This window comes from Branchiostoma lanceolatum, chromosome 16 (assembly GCF_035083965.1).
Source record: "Branchiostoma lanceolatum isolate klBraLanc5 chromosome 16, klBraLanc5.hap2, whole genome shotgun sequence".
In the NCBI taxonomy this organism is placed as follows: domain Eukaryota; kingdom Metazoa; phylum Chordata; class Leptocardii; order Amphioxiformes; family Branchiostomatidae; genus Branchiostoma; species Branchiostoma lanceolatum.
Window position 1 is genome coordinate 27,859 of NC_089737.1, and position 19,247 is coordinate 47,105.

The window sequence follows — 19,247 nt, forward strand, 5'->3', positions numbered from 1 at the left end:
CCTAACCCTAACCCTAGGTCTTATTCCTAACCCTAACCCTAACTGTGAAAGGGTGCTTTCCGGGTTAAATCCACCCAAGCGATAAAGTTTTTGTATCAGAAGGTAGGTACTGGCCTGAAGAAACAAACAAACTAAGCATTACAGCCGGTGGCCATCTATCTACGGCAGGCCACAATGTTATGTCAGTTAAACCTTTCACCAAAAGACAACCCAAACTGACTTAACCGACCTCATCGTGTAACCATAGCCCTAGGTCTTAATCCTAACCCTAACCCTAACCCTAACCATTCTTCAAACGGGCCAAACTTGGACTCATTCAAAAGGTCTTTTGGCCAGGAGTTTGAAACTGCAGACAGATTTCAAGTATCGTGCTTTGTTATCGAGTCATGAGACTGTAAAAGTTAACCCTAACCCTAACCCTAGGTCTTATTCCTAACCCTAACCCTAACCATTCTTCAAACGGGCCAAACTTGGACTCATTCAAAAGGTCTTTTGGCCAGGAGTTTGAAACTGCAGACAGATTTCAAGTATCGTGCTTTGTTATCGAGTCATGAGACTGTAAAAGTTAACCCTAACCCTAACCCTAGGTCTTATTCCTAACCCTAACCCTAACTGTGAAAGGGTGCTTTCCGGGTTAAATCCACCCAAGCGATAAAGTTTTTGTATCAGAAGGTAGGTACTGGCCTGAAGAAACAAACAAACTAAGCATTACAGCCGGTGGCCATCTATCTACGGCAGGCCACAATGTTATGTCAGTTAAACCTTTCACCAAAAGACAACCCAAACTGACTTAACCGACCTCATCCTGTAACCATAGCCCTAGGTCTTAATCCTAACCCTAACCCTAACCCTAACCATTCTTCAAACGGGCCAAACTTGGACTCATTCAAAAGGTCTTTTGGCCAGGAGTTTGAAACTGCAGACAGATTTCAAGTATCGTGCTTTGTTATCGAGTCATGAGACTGTAAAAGTTAACCCTAACCCTAACCCTAGGTCTTATTCCTAACCCTAACCCTAACCATTCTTCAAACGGGCCAAACTTGGACTCATTCAAAAGGTCTTTTGGCCAGGAGTTTGAAACTGCAGACAGATTTCAAGTATCGTGCTTTGTTATCGAGTCATGAGACTGTAAAAGTTAACCCTAACCCTAACCCTAGGTCTTATTCCTAACCCTAACCCTAACTGTGAAAGGGTGCTTTCCGGGTTAAATCCACCCAAGCGATAAAGTTTTTGTATCAGAAGGTAGGTACTGGCCTGAAGAAACAAACAAACTAAGCATTACAGCCGGTGGCCATCTATCTACGGCAGGCCACAATGTTATGTCAGTTAAACCTTTCACCAAAAGACAACCCAAACTGACTTAACCGACCTCATCCTGTAACCATAGCCCTAGGTCTTAATCCTAACCCTAACCCTAACCCTAACCATTCTTCAAACGGGCCAAACTTGGACTCATTCAAAAGGTCTTTTGGCCAGGAGTTTGAAACTGCAGACAGATTTCAAGTATCGTGCTTTGTTATCGAGTCATGAGACTGTAAAAGTTAACCCTAACCCTAACCCTAGGTCTTATTCCTAACCCTAACCCTAACCATTCTTCAAACGGGCCAAACTTGGACTCATTCAAAAGGTCTTTTGGCCAGGAGTTTGAAACTGCAGACAGATTTCAAGTATCGTGCTTTGTTATCGAGTCATGAGACTGTAAAAGTTAACCCTAACCCTAACCCTAGGTCTTATTCCTAACCCTAACCCTAACTGTGAAAGGGTGCTTTCCGGGTTAAATCCACCCAAGCGATAAAGTTTTTGTATCAGAAGGTAGGTACTGGCCTGAAGAAACAAACAAACTAAGCATTACAGCCGGTGGCCATCTATCTACGGCAGGCCACAATGTTATGTCAGTTAAACCTTTCACCAAAAGACAACCCAAACTGACTTAACCGACCTCATCCTGTAACCATAGCCCTAGGTCTTAATCCTAACCCTAACCCTAACCCTAACCATTCTTCAAACGGGCCAAACTTGGACTCATTCAAAAGGTCTTTTGGCCAGGAGTTTGAAACTGCAGACAGATTTCAAGTATCGTGCTTTGTTATCGAGTCATGAGACTGTAAAAGTTAACCCTAACCCTAACCCTAGGTCTTATTCCTAACCCTAACCCTAACCATTCTTCAAACGGGCCAAACTTGGACTCATTCAAAAGGTCTTTTGGCCAGGAGTTTGAAACTGCAGACAGATTTCAAGTATCGTGCTTTGTTATCGAGTCATGAGACTTTAAAAGTTAACCCTAACCCTAACCCTAGGTCTTATTCCTAACCCTAACCCTAACCATTCTTCAAACGGGCCAAACTTGGACTCAATAAACAGGTGGTGTTACAGCCAGTGAGGCGGATACCTGTGTAAAGTAAACAGGTGGTGGTACAGCCAGTGTGGCGGATACCTGTGTAAAGTAAACAGGTGGTGTTACAGCCAGTGAGGCGGATACCTGTGTAAAGTAAACAGGTGGTGATACAGCCAGTGAGGCGGATACCTGTGTAAAGTAAACAGGTGGTGATACAGCCAGTGAGGCGGATACCTGTGTAAAGTAAACAGGTGGTGATACAGCCAGTGTGGCGGATACCTGTGTAAAGTAAACCGGTGGTGATACAGCCAGTGAGGCGGATACCTGTGTAAAGTAAACAGGTGGTGATACAGCCAGTGTGGCGGATACCTGTGTAAAGTAAACAGGTGGTGGTACAGCCAGTGTGGCGGATACCTGTGTAAAGTAAACAGGTGGTGATACAGCCAGTGAGGCGGAGACCTGTGTAAAGCAAACAGGTGGTGATACAGCCAGTGTGGCGGATACCTGTTTAAAGTAAACAGGTGGTGATACAGCCAGTGAGGCGGATACCTGTGTAAAGTAAACAGGTGGTGTTACAGCCAGTGAGGCGGATACCTGTGTAAAGTAAACAGGTGGTGGTACAGCCAGTGTGGCGGATACCTGTGTAAAGTAAACAGGTGGTGGTACAGCCAGTGAGGCGGAGACCTGTGTAAAGCAAACAGGTGGTGATACAGCCAGTGTGGCGGATACCTGTGTAAAGTAAACAGGTGGTGATACAGCCAGTGTGGCGGATACCTGTGTAAAGTAAACAGGTGGTGTTACAGCCAGTGAGGCGGATACCTGTGTAAAGTAAACAGGTGGTGGTACAGCCAGTGTGGCGGATACCTGTGTAAAGTAAACAGGTGGTGTTACAGCCAGTGAGGCGGATACCTGTGTAAAGTAAACAGGTGGTGATACAGCCAGTGTGGCGGATACCTGTGTAAAGTAAACAGGTGGTGATACAGCCAGTGAGGCGGATACCTGTGTAAAGTAAACAGGTGGTGATACAGCCAGTGAGGCGGATACCTGTGTAAAGTAAACAGGTGGTGATACAGCCAGTGTGGCGGATACCTGTGTAAAGTAAACAGGTGGTGTTACAGCCAGTGAGGCGGATACCTGTGTAAAGTAAACAGGTGGTGATACAGCCAGTGTGGCGGATACCTGTGTAAAGTAAACAGGTGGTGTTACAGCCAGTGAGGCGGATACCTGTGTAAAGTAAACAGGTGGTGGTACAGCCAGTGTGGCGGATACCTGTGTAAAGTAAACAGGTGGTGTTACAGCCAGTGAGGCGGATACCTGTGTAAAGTAAACCGGTGGTGTTACAGCCAGTGAGGCGGATACCTGTGTAAAGTAAACAGGTGGTGTTACAGCCAGTGTGGCGGATACCTGTGTAAAGTAAACAGGTGGTGATACAGCCAGTGAGGCGGATACCTGTGTAAAGTAAACAGGTGGTGATACAGCCAGTGTGGCGGATACCTGTGTAAAGTAAACAGGTGTCGTTACAGCCAGTGAGGCGGATACCTGTGTAAAGTAAACAGGTGGTGGTACAGCCAGTGTGGCGGATACCTGTGTAAAGTAAACAGGTGGTGGTACAGCCAGTGAGGCGGATACCTGTGTAAAGTAAACAGGTGGTGGTACAGCCAGTGTGGCGGATACCTGTGTAAAGTAAACAGGTGGTGTTACAGCCAGTGAGGCGGATACCTGTGTAAAGTAAACCGGTGGTGTTACAGCCAGTGAGGCGGATACCTGTGTAAAGTAAACAGGTAGGTACTGGCCTGAAGATACAAACAAACTAAGCATTACAGCCGGTGGCCATGTATTTACGGCAGGCCACAATGTTACGTCAGTGAAACCTTTTACCTCGATCCCTGCTGTCCCCTAAGGTGAAAGGATCCCTTCCCGTGATAGCTTGCCAACCGGGTTAACTTGACCTGACCAGCCTGGTTTTTGTCCTTCTCTTATATTACCCTCGCACACCAGTCTCGGGTCTGCCCTACGAAGCTTCTCTGCATCGGCCCCGGAGGTCAATTACCCAATTTTTGATGAAATTTTTATCACTGGAGAATTTTAGGTAGCCGTTGAAGTGAATGTAATCATTGCGAGAAGGTGTGAAGCACAATGGCTTTTATATATCGATCTAGCTGCAGTACAGGTAATGAACGCGGTAAGAGTCAGAACCAGCCAAAATCCGAAATCATGGTTTGCGTTCACACTCGATATTCGATAGGGTTAGATTGGAGCTGGATTCAAATAATCCGATCCAGGGAAAATCAATCACGGTTGGAGTGTCAACACTGCAAAAATTGATTGCGATTGGATCAATTCTATTGAAATAATTTGTTAAATCCAATCCATTTTTATTAGCGTGACAGGCTGTTCAGTGTAATAAAACCAGCTGTCACCGTGCCGCATGCCTGCAAAGCTGGTGTGTTGCACCAAATGGTGGTCATACAAGCTATAAGCTAGTTCACAGTTACTACTACGCATGTGCAGTGTCAAAGGTAAAGGCCCAGAGACGTTAAAAAAACTGTAGGGGCGTTGTTAGGCAAAACGAGACAATGTCGAGACGAGAACTGTTTACGAGCCAGGGGCCTTCCCCTATGCCTGATATCAATCGCTTATACAGATACAGATCTTACATAATCATACCTAAACATGTCCTTGGTGCTGAACATTAAGCTAACACCTTGCCTTACATATATAACCGTTACTAATTCTACCCGACTCCTAGCTCTACCCCTACCCTACCCTAATCACACCCAACGCTTACACTTAAACTACCCTTACTGTAACACCGCTCTAACCTTGTTCCTCTGGTTTAAGATTGTCTCAGTTACCATGCTGAACTTTTAAAAGAAAAAAAATTAAGCCAAAATTACGCCAAAACTCTACTGGCTACTGGCTTTATTATGTGTATTGCTGAATCGACGGATCCCGTTTTAGCACTGACAGGCTGCTTAACCCTGAGTCAGACTGATTTGTCATAATAGGTTCTCCCTTGCCCTCCCCCATTCTTAAACAAGACGTGACAATTGGCAAGCAAAACTCACCTAGCTTCCGTCTGATCCACATTTTTTGTCGGAGCGCACGGCGATAGAACTGGCACATTGTTTTCAGGGTCCGAGAATCAAGGATAGTGTAGAAAAAAGACACTTTTCGCTGGATGAATGTAGCCGCTGATGTCTAAAACCAAGTGTTGTGGGTCAGAGGTTAAATCACCTGATTATCTGGATAACTTAGTAGGTTAGCAGAAATATAGTCGCTTTGCCCCCTCCCCCATTCTTAAACAAGACGTGACAATTGGCAAGCAAAACTCACCTAGCTTCCGTCTGATCCACATTTTTTGTCGGAGCGCACGGCGATAGAACTGGCACATTGTTTTCAGGGTCCGAGAATCAAGGATAGTGTAGAAAAAAGACACTTTTCGCTGGATGAATGTAGCCGCTGATGTCTAAAACCAAGTGTTGTGGGTCAGAGGTTAAATCACCTGATTATCTGGATAACTTAGTAGGTTAGCAGAAATATAGTCGCTTTGCCCCCTCCCCCATTCTTAAACAAGACGTGACAATTGGCAAGCAAAACTCACCTAGCTTCCGTCTGATCCACATTTTTTGTCGGAGCGCACGGCGATAGAACTGGCACATTGTTTTCAGGGTCCGAGAATCAAGGATAGTGTAGAAAAGGGCTTTTTTTTTCAACAAAGACCGTCTGACGATAAACTAAGGGAGTTGAGGTCAAAGGTTAAATCACCTGATGATCCTGTCGCAAAGCCGACGTAAAGCGGTTAATTATGTTTAGCCATACCTAGTATGGCTCAACATATTATTTTTACTCATGTTTCTTCTTCTGTTAAATCTTCAAATTCTGTTTCTGTTAAATCTTCAAATCGATTCATCTTTGTCATTTTTTTGTAACAAAAGACCTGAAATTTGGCACAAAGGTAGTGTGGGCAAATACATCTAGGCTTTTTTTTCTTCATTTTTTTTTCGATGTAGACCTATGATGTGATTATATTGAGTTTTTTCGTGACAGCCAATGGGAGCACGGCATTCCAAAATGCGACCGCCTGATTTGCCAATTGAGTTAATCAAGTTATCTTGCATTCCTGGGTCAGCTGCCCTAGTGTTTATACCAAATGTGGCATTGTGATTGCCTAGGACATGTGCGTACATGGCTTTGTTCACACTCTTGGCATATTACTAGTACTTCAGAACTATTTTTTCTAAATTTGTTGCCATCTATCTATCTATCTATCTATCTATCTATCTATCTATCTATCTATCTATCTATCTATCTATCTACCTATCTATCCATCTATCCATCTATCTATCCATCTATCTATCTGTCCATCTATCTAACGTTACCTACCTATCTATCTATCTATCTATCTATCTACCTAAACGAAAACAGGGCACACAAATAGCCAAAGGCATCAAAATTAAGACAAACAACTTTATTAGAGAAACAATAATTTTCCTCTGTGACTAGATGACATTTTGGAACTGTTGCATCCGTCTTGATGCAACAGCAAACAGGCGAACAGCTTCAGTTTCGTTCTGAAAACATACAACGTACTTCAAATTTGCGTTTTTTCCTCCCAGAGCGAATTTTGCTGACAGAATTGTTAGGGACGCTTGGTTTGTGTCTACAACAACAAGGGCACCGTTTCGATCTTTGCAGTTGATCATTTTAGGGCACATGGTACGGTAGCAGTCTTCCAATCATCGATCTGACTCAGCTGTACTTATTTTCTCTCCAAATATATCTGAGACAACGGTGTTTTCTGCCAGCGCTTCTGCGGCTAAGCCGTCGGGAACATTCACGGCAAACACTTCAATGTGTATTCAACAATCGTTACATATATCGAAGAAAGATAATCTATTTGCAGCATATACATGTTCCTACAGTCCAGCTCTAGCTGTGTCCTCACTTTCGTCCGATAGCGGGAATCTCCGTTTAGGAGGTTTTGCTCTGCATCTCCTATCGGATTCATCATCACTAGGCGAAGTAGACAGACTGCCGTTGACCATGCGACGCCTGTCCGGAATGTTTGTCAACCTGACAATGTCCTGGTGTGCCTCGTTAAGACGCCCTGACATACCCCTTCCCAGGACGTTGGCCTCTTGTAACTTCATAACCGGAATGTGTCTGTTGCACCTGAATTTCTTGATAGCAGCAACATTGAGCTTGAATCCCCTCTTGTGGAGAAGCACGGCATATACAAAGGCAATGCAGTTGGTCGTCAGCGTCGTGTTTTCGTTGGAAACCGTTTCAATTCTCTGCAGAACTTGGGTGACCCACGACTTGGATGGGTCAAGAGATTCTCGTTTCAGCCGAGCTCCAAAGTCCCCAGACACTATTGCATTTGCCCGGATGCAGATATCGCGGTAGACGTGTTCTCCTCCCTGTACCCTGAGCAGAAATCCCGCCCTGACGGCCTTCAGTCTGCCTTTCTTTACGTCGACATACGGAAATGTTGTCAGTTCCCTGTCTTGTCGGAGAAGTTCTAACATCTGGTGTCTCAGACTCTCTGCCGAGATTCCCTGTCTGGAGATTGCATCCACCACTGCCTCGAAGCTACAAAACGTCGGTAGGTTGGCCGGGGCAACATCACAGAGCATGTCAGTCACCTTTGCAACGTCTATTTTCCCAGTAACCCTTACCCCTCTCCCCTCAAGCGTACCATCGAACAGGGCATCTATTCCGTCTATGGGTAGTAGGGCTCGCATATTCCTGGACAACATTATTTGGGTGAGTTCAGTTCTAACGTGCGTCCAGTAGATTTCAGCAAATGCTGCTGCCAAGTCACTGCCTCTCTCTGGGTGGTCCTCACAAGTAGTGAGAATGACAGACAATGTTCGGTGCATGCGGCAAAACATGCCGTTGTCATTGGCTGAAAGGAGACGCCATGGAGGCGCGCACAGCACGCCTTCTCGGGCCCATGTGTCGACAAGCCCTTTCTTTACCGTCCATCCGGTGGTGTCGCTGGGTTCTGCGACGGTAGTGAACCCATTCCAAGGACTGTCTGGCCGGATCCCCAAACCGTGGAGATAAGCGCTTTCCCGCCCATCCACCCGCCCGACAAGCAGAAGACGGAAAAGCACTTCAGATATTGCTATGGTAGTTACTTCCAGACGGGAGTGCCCTTGCGTGGTGTCCACGTTGGCCGCGTGAATTGGCTTTGTCAGGTCGGTCAGGGTTCTGTGGGCGAACCGATGGAGGACAGTTGAATGGACCGGTATGATGACTGGTATAGGGCCGGAAAGTTCCCGCCTCAGCGTCGCCACCAGATATTTCACCTGTTCTGTGGCAGCTTCACTTGATAAATCCTCACCATCACATGTCAGCACCACTTCAAAACGTGCATACGTAGCAGGGTTTAAATCCATTGTTATCTCTTCGAGACTGGCTTGTACCGTCCCATCTAGGGCCGTTTGTACAAAGTCGTGTGTGGACTTTGTGGCCTTGTGGAGTGCAAGACCTGAGGCCGCTGCTAAGGTGACTGGAAGCCCGTTTGTCAGTGATTTCGTCCAACCGCTTGACATTTTTGAAGACAGCGGGTTGTATGCTTGGGCGTAGGTGAGATCAAATGTATCGGTTGTCATCGCGCGGGACAGAGCTGCTGCAGGTTTTCTGTCTTTTCTAGTCGTGATGTTGATGACGTCATCCATACCCATTACGTTGTACTTTTGCCAGTTCTGGTTGAACAAGCTGACGCGTAAGTTTCGGTGCCAAAGCGTGGACACGGCACGATCCTGCAAGCCGACTGACACACCTATATGCAGGGCTGATGTTCCCACGAATTCTTTTCGAATTCTTAGGTCGGCGAGGGTCTTAAGCGGATTGACATTAGGAGTGGCATTGACCTCATCAAGCTGAGCGGCATCATTCGCGGTGTTATGTGGCATTTTCTGGCCGAAGCACTCAAGAACTATCCTTACGGCGAAGGGGCACATCTCTCCGTCTCCAGCCGTCAGTTGCGCCAGGGCGCTGTCAAACGCCATGGCGAATTGCAACCAGTCAGCCTTGTACACCCTGAGAGGGATACCGGTGTTAAGTTTCTGTCTCGCTAAGTTATGGAGAAGGGTGTTCGATGTGGGTGCCAGTCTCCGTAGTTCATCCCATGTCCGTTTCAACAAACTCTCGGCACGCTGCGACAGCCAGTTTCCCAGGGTAGAGGAGCCGAGTTCGTCGTAGAAATCTGAGGCGGCTTGGGAGTCTGCATCCCATCTTAAAGATGCGCACAGCAATATATTGGTTCCACATAATGACTGACAAAGAAATGCACCGGGAACATCCCTTCCATACTTTTGAAGTTGAACAGACCTGTAGATCCAGGACGGCGTCATTTTTTCCACCAGTTTTCTGCAGCATTTTGGCTTCCACCTTGTTGCAACAAACACGTCTGATGGAGGGCGAATTGCCTGGAGGGAATTCAGCTCTAGTGTAATGCCGTCGGTGTCTGTCTGAAGCCGAAGGGACGCTGGTTCGGGTGAAATCGCCTCCAAATCTCCTTCCAAGCATTGATGAAGTGAATGGTTTTGTAGGAGACCGTCGTTCGCTCGGACAGCATCGTCGTAATGCCTGCATAAGAGACAAAAGGCACAAAATCATGTTTTAGACGAACTGTGAAATCAGCAAATAACATAGCCTGGTCACCAGTCTCTACGGATCGGCTTAGGCGTGTTTTACCGGGCCCAGTCTGATATCAAAATTGACCCGTTTCTGTCGGATCGTCTTCTTATAGAGTTTCGCAGCCACCGTAGTTTTGCCGCCACCGTAGAGACTGGGACCGAGTGATTACGGCCCCGATCCCATGCACCCAATGGGAACAGAGTAGACTGATCTAATTATTCCGCTGAGCTCTGATTGGTGCGCAATGTTAGCGCGCGTGTCAGCTGTTCGGTCCCGCTGCTCATTACCATATCTAACATGGCCGCCATCTAAGACGACGAGAGCGTTGCACAAGGCTGCAGAACAATTTACTTCCAAGGCTCTCTTGTTGCTAAGCTAATTCAATCCAAGGCCGTAAACCAACACCCCGAGCGGGCTAAGCTCTCTGGGCGGGCGGGGGTCACTCCCAGGGCCGTAGAGATATCGGAGAGCCGCCGATGCCATGGTATGGTTTCCAGGCTACAAATAACGGCGATCGATGTTATTTTAGGAAGTACTGAAGTGTTGATGAAAAGTTGTTATTCTCTATCATTTTTTTTTCAATTCTAGAGGTCCTTTTCCTTGTAATCAAAATGAAAATTGTTTCTTTGATAATACAGCCGTGAAGTCATGTTAAAACGGCCCCGCACACCGCAATACATTGTACTTCTATTTTTGCGTGACTGTATCCAGTAAAACTGTGAATTTCTGATAAGTTCCTGACGGGCTGTTGAACGCGCGCCACGCATCGTATATGTTTACACCGTGTGCCTTGTACTTTTCTAGCCTTTCTTTATATCGCTTCGCCCGACGATAGTTTAGACTTCCTTTGGATGAAAACTCACACATCCGGCACGCCATGCCGAGAGTTCTATGCTGTTTTCTTTTCCTTCGGCGAGAGACAGTAGTCCGTTCCATCACTCCGGGCGTCAAGACTCCTTACAAGAAAGCTTGTTACGGGAGTATATCACCGTATATCTTTTCGATTTTAAGTTCATTACGGAATCGTACCGCGACGGCGTTGCTAAGAAAACGCTTGTCGCACAATAGTTAGATGAAATTTCATCCGACTTTCACAGCTGCGTTAAACCCGATTGGCGGCCTTTTTACTTAAATTGCGTTATATGAACTAGAAGGGAATGCCATGTGCTCTCGATACGAGGCATTTTTGTGTTTCTTACAACGATTTTAGCTAGTTACTTGATCATATTTTGAACACAGTAAGATTCGGAGGATGGCGGTGCCGTAAAGAGTTAAATTCTTGACGATTTTCAGATTGGGGGCATTTGCATTTCGCCCTCGATTCAATATTAGATTAATACTGAGTCAGAATCGTAGAGTCCTCGACTATAACTGTTGTAAAAGTCTTGTTGGTTTGAAATCTGGTCTGTTTGTCCATGTCTCCCGGGGTCAGCTTCCCGGCTGTTTTTCGCCCAAAGGTTGCGAGGCGTCGGTGCACTTGATTCCAGTGCAGTCCAATTTTAAACACAAGTTACGGCTCTTATATACCTTCCCAGTATTGTCAAAGGATACCTACAGAAACAAACTACCTGGAGACGGACTGAATTAGTAAATGCTATCTTAGTCTGGCGGTGCGGGTCCGGTGTGCGCATGGTGGAACGGGAGTTGACGCCGGTGTTGTGCATTCTTTTTTGGAACTAAAACGATGCCTCTGATGAGGTGACCTCGCGCGGTTTAGAAGGAAGCCCACAGCGGCCTCAAAATTCAGAATAAGTTATATACCACCAGAGAGAAGAGACTTTGGTCTATTCTACGCGCTAAATTTCCTTTTGTTGTGATATCGGGGAAAACGCATGGCGAAGTTCTCACTAAAATCAACTGATTTCAGGTCATGTTATCAAATAGGTGCAGGTACAGGTTGAAAATAGGTCTAAAAATCTGTAGGAGGAAAATGGGAAGCTTGAAAATTATAGATTCAGTTCTACGTTGCAAGTAAATGTCCAGAGTAGATAATCACTAAAACGTCAAACTAGACGCGTTCTATTCTGGACTCAAAATTATGACATGGCTTTTGCGCGGATTGCGGGCATCTGCGTTTCGCCCTCGAAATCTATGACAAGTCATATGCCGACAGAAACTACAGAGTTTGCTCTTTGGTACATACTAGATTTCCTGTTGGTTTGAAATCTACAACAGGTTTAAAACAAGATGGGAAATTACACGAAAATCACCTGATTTCGGGTCGTATTATTGACAGGAAAGCGATAAATCTAAAGAAGCAACAAGTGAGGCTGAAATGATAAACATAACGTAAAAACAGGAAGATATACGGTTATATGCTCCAGAGACAAGCTTTCTTGTAAGGGGTGTTGACGCCCGGAGTCATGGAACGGACTACTTTCTCTCGCGGAAGGAAAATAAAACTGCCTCGAACTCTTGACGTGGCTTGGCGGCTGAGGTCTGTACTTTTAGGTGGTATATAATTCATTATCAATTTCGAGTGTGAAATGGCCTTCCTACAAAATCGCGCGGGGCCACTTTATCAGAGGCGTCGTTTTTATTCTAAAAATGAACGCGTCAGCACCGGCGTCCATACCCGTTCCACAGAGCGCACGCCAGACCCGCACCGCTATCTTTATGTACCAGTAACCTTAAAAATAAGATAGCCTTTGCGAATTTTGTCCGACTACACGCATCTAGTTGCTGTAGGCCCTCTTTTGACAATACTGGAGAGGCATTTCCGTACCGCAACTTTTTGTCAAAGGTCGACTGCACCAAAATCAACTACACCAACGCCTTGAAACATTTTGGCGTAAAACAGTTGAGAAGGTGACCTCAGTAGAAATGGAATTACAAACACTTCCAGATTTCAAACCAACAAGATTTTCAGAAGTTATACTAGAAGATTGAACGATTCCGGAGCGGAGCGATTCGAACTGCATAGAAAACCTGTTCGGTTAAGCACATGGCGTGCCGGCTGGGCAAAAAAGCGGCAAAATGTAGGGGTTAGGGATTTGGCAGAATTTCGGCGGCTTAAGCTTCTTACGACGATTTTTTGAAATACCAAGAGCTAAAGTACGTCAGTGAAAATTGAGTGTTTTCGTTTCGTGCCGTAATATCTTAACGCTCCGTCGGATGATATTACAAAAACAAAAACGTGAATTTGGCAGAAATTCGGCGGGTTCTTTCGACGATTTTTTGAAATACCAAAACGTAAAGTACATCAGTGAAGATTGAGTGTTTTCACATTATGCCGTAGTATCTTAACGCTCCGTCGGATGTTAGTACAAAACGTGAAAATGCAGATTGACAAAATGCTTTCATACCTTTTCTCGAAGGGGCCTTCGTTGGACGAGTCGTCCATCAGACAGGTGGTTTGGAGCCGGTGTCTGGACGCACACTGTGCCTATTTCGGTATGCGACTGGTTTTTAAGGCTGACGTTAGAATAGCCCTCAGACTTGCCGGCGCCACATTAACGATGCATTTGCTAGATTCCCACGAGGAGGCGATATCTGCAGTAGAACAATATAACGGATAATTTGCATTGGAATGCATTAATTCGCAATTCTCACATCGTTAGCGGCTAAAACAAAACCTTTCACATCTTGATGTCAGACGGGAAAAACAAAGCTAGGCCTTCCCACAGTCCGGACGGATAGGTATGCATGTACACATTTCACCATAGAACTTACACGTATTGAATAAAGAAAAAAGAGATGGTACAAGCTTCCAGCGTTTCCTTTATAATTAATGTACGGGAGACTACAAGAGTAACGCTGGGCAGTTTGCGGGCAAGTAAAGTATGAAAAGAAACGCAGAAAACATAACGAGTACTAACGGCCTCATTTTCCGTTCCTGCAGACAGCCTGGTCGGGACCCGGTTCGGAAATGCGGCCACAGCCGGCCAAATACCTGTACGCTTTAGGCTAATAGTGAATATAATGATCTGGCTAATGGCTAATCTGTAGAAAGTGAAAGCCTTACAATAACGCAGGAATCATAGCGTGAACGATAGAGATCTTTGTGCAGATTTTGGTGGCCCTGAAAAGGGCCGGTGTATTCGATTCTGGGTGTGCTACATGAACATGTGCCGCCTCCTACACACATCTGCCTTATCCGATCTCAGCACTCTTGGCCTCGCAAGAAAGAATGGACACCGCCCAAAAGCTGCGTTTCTTTCGCCTTTTCAAAGAGTACGTTGCCGTTTTCAAAACGCCTTTACCCCTTCCTATGGCGAAAGCTTTACAAGACGTCAAGACAGCTGACAAGCCTCCCATGCGCGTGACCCCGAAAATAATCAAACTCAAACTCGACCTCTTCCCAAGAAACATCATACTCAAGCCGTCCCGCCGTGGAAACAAAAACTGTGCCTAGGCATTGGTTAAAGACAGAAAACAGGCCCTTTTCAGGGCCACCCACTACTATAAAGAAAGGACTGTCTCTTTCACTTTCTCCACCTGTCATAGAGATGTGACTAAATAAACAACGATGTATCAGGGTCACTTGTTTCTTTTCCGTGGCTGTCGATATGGTAAACTATATCCTACCATGTTGCGATAATAACGCCCTGAGATTAAACAAGTAAAATCCCCTTTTTAGTGAATATTTCTTCTACAATAGTTCTTCTACAACTAGTGTACGAAAAAAAGGAACTTGAATAAATATTCAAAGCAAGCGTTAGTTACTCTTTGCTGATATTTCTCACCTCACCTGTATTCGATTCTGGGTGTGCTACATGAACATGTGGACGTCGAAATGATGATCCAGTGCAAGTACAAGTACCGTGAATGTAACGTTAGGGTGTTCAGCCCTCAGAGATATCATCGCCAGGAGGAAGTCTGTGGATGAGTTAAAGATGATCAGTTTGTACGATCTCTCCCACAAGGTGATGCCGAATAGACTGAAGGAGAAGTCGGCATTCAATTCAACGAAATCTACTTCGAGTGAGTTGATGACATCGCTATGTAGGCCTAGGTTGTTGGCTGATATCAATAACGAAATCAGCCAGCCCTGCCCGCTCGCAGAGATACTATCCTCGAGGTAAAACATCTAGGATCGAAAGTGCCACTGAAACAACCATGCCATAACGACAGATTTGAGTTCCTTGGGGCGTGGCCAAAATTGAGCGTATGGGAGAGGGCGGGGTCAGCGGCGCGCCGTAATGTCGGAGATAGAGACTTGAGAATGTATGCATGTACACATTTCACCGTACAGAACTTACACGTATTGAATAAACGAGCAAAGGCGGAAATTGTAGAAAATATCAGTTTGTGTACAAGCTTCCTACGTCTCATTTATATGTGACGGTCTCTGCTAATGCATCGGCCGGACTGTTTTGCGTGAATGAAAATTAACACAATTCATATCAATAGTATACACAAATGATTTATTATTGAAACTTTTCGTTTGCGTTTTGTTTTACTTTTACATCATACTTTTCGTTCCCGCAAAATGCCGGGCCGGGCCGCGGGTTGGGAATAGTGACCTTAGCATACAGAGGTTAGTAATGCTAGGGTCACATTTGGTAACCGGGGCCCGACCGGGCTATTTGTGGAAACGAAAAATCAAAGTGTGTGTCCATACATTTGCACAAGCTACGCTCTTGAATAATTTTGGGTACGTTTTGTGTTTTTGTTGTCTTTTATATCATACTTTTCGTTCCCAAAGACTGCCCGGCCGGTCCCCGGTTTGGAAATGTGACCCTAGCATGAGCAGGGAGCAGCAAACAAGCGGTACGACGAGGGGAACGGTAAAAGCTAAACAATTGCGTCTCCAAAAAAGCCCGTTGAGAAGGGGTCGTGTGTTCCTCCTTCTAGCCTATCTTTACATCGCTTCGCCTGGCGCCTACATTTTAACGTTTCTGTGGATTTTCATTTGGCGAAAATATAAAATATTGCTGAGCGAAGTCTATGTAATGCTACACACAAAGTAAAACCCTAACAATAGCAGCGTGAACGATATATCCTTTTGGCGGATGTGGGTGGCCCTGAGAAGGGCCGGTTTGTTAGATCCGATCCGAGCGCCGTCCAAGTCTTCAAAATGATGAGCCAGGCCCGAGTACCATGAAGGCAACATTAGGGTGAGAGGTTTTCAGAGTTGTGATGGTCTGGTGAAAGTCGAGGATCGTGTAAAAGATGATCACAGCGTACGATTTCTGCCAAATGGTGACGTCAAATAGGGGGATGGTGAAATCGGCGTCCATTTGAACGAGATCCATTTCTAGTTCATACAGTAGCTGAGGTAAGCCTGGTGTGTCCGCTCTTATCAAAATCGACCCCATCCAATCTCCCTGCTCAGCCGGCTGGATAAATTCTATGTTCATCTTGGACGGCCAGAAGACGATACTGGAATTCATGGGGGAGGAGCGCGTGTTTTCCGAACTTACGTGGTAACGGATTCAACCAATCAGCGCGTACAGCCAATCAGAGAATACAGAATTCCACAGCCAATCAGATTGGAGGCCGCAAAAGTTCGTGCATCTACTTGAAACGGAAAGGAGAAACACTTCTCTGACTCGCAACGAGCACTTAGCAGTATGTCAACTGCGGGAAGCTCTCCCTCGCGAAAGAAGCGGCGACTCGGCGGCAAGACATTAGAGGACCGCCGCTACAAGGGCAAGCTGCGCTGGCTGCATATGTCGTCCATGTATGTCGCCGCCTCCTACACACATCTGCCTTATCCAATCTCAGCACTCTTGGCCTCGCAAGAAAGAATGGACACCGCCCAAAAGCTGCGTTTCTTTCGCCTTTTCAAAGAGTACGTTGCCGTTTTCAAAACGCCTTTACCCCTTCCTATGGCGAAAGCTTTACAAGACGTCAAGACAGCTGACAAGCCTCCCAAGCGCGTGACCCCGAAAATAATCAAACTCAAACTCGACCTCTTCCCAAGAAACATCATACTCAAGCCGTCCCGCCGTGGAAACAAAAACTGTGCCTAGGCATTGGTTAAAGACAGAAAACAGGCCCTTTTCAGGGCCACCCACTACTATAAAGAAAGGACTGTCTCTTTCACTTTCTCCACCTGTCATAGAGATGTGACTAAATAAACAACGATGTATCAGGGTCACTTGTTTCTTTTCCGTGGCTGTCGATATGGTAAACTATATCCTACCATGTTGCGATAATAACGCCCTGAGATTAAACAAGTAAAATCCCCTTTTTAGTGAATATTTCTTCTACAATAGTTCTTCTACAACTAGTGTACGAAAAAAAGGAACTTGAATAAATATTCAAAGCAAGCGTTAGTTACTCTTTGCTGATATTTCTCACCTCACAAGGGAAACAGTGATCTGAAACACAGATAAGGCAAATTCCTGTGAACAGGTTTCGGCTTCGTCACAGACATTCCTGGAAAGATTAATCCATTTCTTCTACTGTGAACAGGTTGAGGCTTGACGCCACGCCAGACATTCCCGCCAAGATTATCCCCTTTCGTCTCACGACAAAAGCAGGTTTCGAGATTGTTTGCTGTCCGACAAAAAGATGGAGGTCGGAGACAGGTCGTCACAGAATTACCTGCGAGGGACGGCGAGGCGAAATGCTTGGGCCTATAAAGAGCTACTTTTGCCTGGAGACACGGCAGGGGATATTTCATCTCACGCTTGTCCCTGCCAAAGAAATGGAGAAGACAAGAATGTTGAGAAGTCGGCAAGGCCACGGGCAGGAGTAAAGTCTCGAAGTGTTTGGGAATTTTTAGATGAGCTTCTATCGCCTAACTAAAATTCTTGGACATTTTCAGGGACGCAAACTTTATGCTTCATGCAACCTGTCAGGACAAGACTAGGATTTAAACCCGTGTTATCTCTACCAAAAACCCCGGCCCTTTTCAGGGCCACCAAACTACCCCAAAACGGACTGTGTTCGTGTCACTTTTCTTCACTTTGCACATTCAAACATTGTATGACAAAGGACGATGACCGATAGTTATGTTCTCATACTAAAACTATTCCGAAACTCGCAGACCTTGTTATTCTGTTTGAGACCTTGTTATTCTGTTTTGTTGATAAGAGCGTTGGTAAGAACGCTTTAAAACTCCAAATGCAGTGTTCTTGTCTGTCTGTGCGATGAGATGGGCCAATTGGCCAGGCTTACTAGTGTAGATACATATTGTAAGGCCGGTGGCATGTGGTGTTTGGACATATTAATAACAGTGTACGTCCTGATTTGAAGGCGTGATGCTACAGCTCTTTATTGAAGATGTGGGTGGCCTTGAAAAAGGCCGGGGTTGTCTCGAGCGGCGCTGATAGACTCACTTGGAGCTGGCGTACCTTCTGACGGCCTTGGTGCCTTCGATGGCGGAGAACTTGGCCAGTTGGCCGGGTAAAATCAGCCTCACGGCTGTCTGGAGTTCCCGGGGGCCGATTGTGGAGCGCTTGTTGTAGTGAGCCAGGAGAGAAGCCTCGACAGAGATCCGCTGTAAGATGTCGTTCAGAAAGGAGTTCACGATGGCCATGGTCATTCTTGAAAGTCTGGTCCCGGGGTGCATCAGTTTAAGGACCTTGTTTACGTAGACATCGAAGGTTGTGTTCCTTCTCTTTCTTCTCTTTCGACGCTTCTTGTCTCCTGTGACCCTGGGTTTGTCGGACATGGCGATGGCGCTCGGGTTTCAGACAAGAGTGAATGCGCTCGTGCAATGATTGATTTATATCAGATCTCTATGCAAATTCATAGTGGATCAACATGCACGGACGTGGTAGAAAGCATTACTTTGTTTCCTAACTTTACGGTTTAAATCCTACCTTTTCACACTTTCTTTGCTTTTTTGTTTTCTTTAAACATGATCTCCCTTCCTCACGATTTCTTTGCTATTTGGGTTTTCTTTCTGCCGTTGTTGGTGTGTGATGCAGAACTGTATGGCGTGTGCATGCGTTGCACGTGGGTATTGAATAAAGAAACAACGGCGGAAATGGTAGAAATTATCAGTCTGTTTACCAGCTCCCTGCGTTATCTTTATAACTAATCAAAGAGAGAGTACAAAAGTGCCGCCGGGCAGTTTGCTGGAAAGAAAAGTATGATACAAAACACACAAAACATAACGAATACTAACGGCCTAATTTGTGTCTATTTCTGGGCATACTCTGTAAATCACTTTAATATAGCGGCAGGAAAATATAGCGGTTTGGGGAAAAAGGAGTAGGTCATGGCACTTAATTTTAACGGTTTGAACAAACATTACTGTCTCAAATATTAGTGATCAAATATTAGCGATGATGAAATTTCAGCGGTTGACTAGTGACAGTTAAATTAGCTAAAATTAAGTTACAGCTAACAAATCAAGAAT

General features: G+C 45.5%; 2 protein-coding genes and 1 long non-coding RNA gene across 3 annotated transcripts in view; all 3 read right to left on the reverse strand.

Annotated features, from left to right (window-relative positions):
* Window positions 1-19,247, reverse strand: part of LOC136421724 (uncharacterized) — a 96,435-nt gene that overhangs the window by 23,959 nt on the left and 53,229 nt on the right. The gene's annotated exons all lie outside the window — the stretch shown is intronic.
* Window positions 6,792-15,247, reverse strand: LOC136421985 (uncharacterized). The gene is made up of 3 exons (XM_066409585.1): window positions 14,679-15,247; window positions 13,294-13,480; window positions 6,792-9,937 (listed from the first exon to the last, which is right to left on the reverse strand). Exons 2-3 carry the CDS (start codon window positions 13,329-13,331, stop codon window positions 7,255-7,257), a joined length of 2,721 nt encoding a protein of 906 aa, XP_066265682.1. The 5' UTR covers window positions 13,332-13,480; window positions 14,679-15,247; the 3' UTR covers window positions 6,792-7,254.
* LOC136422178 (histone H2B-like) lies at window positions 17,561-18,637 on the reverse strand. Its single transcript, XM_066409823.1, has one exon. It carries the CDS (start codon window positions 18,552-18,554, stop codon window positions 18,216-18,218), a length of 339 nt encoding a protein of 112 aa, XP_066265920.1. The 5' UTR covers window positions 18,555-18,637; the 3' UTR covers window positions 17,561-18,215.

Bases quoted from the DNA above. Each gene is read 5' to 3' on its own strand.
- LOC136421985 (XM_066409585.1), bottom strand. From the start codon at position 13,331: ATGGACGACTCGTCCAACGAAGGCCCCTTCGAGAAAAG. The intron at 9,938-13,293 runs GTATGAAAGCAT...TCTCTTATGCAG, and splicing joins GAAGGCCCCTTCGAGAAAAG to GCATTACGACGATGCTGTCC.
- LOC136422178 (XM_066409823.1), bottom strand. From the start codon at position 18,554: ATGTCCGACAAACCCAGGGTCACAGGAGACAAGAAGCGTCGAAAGAGA.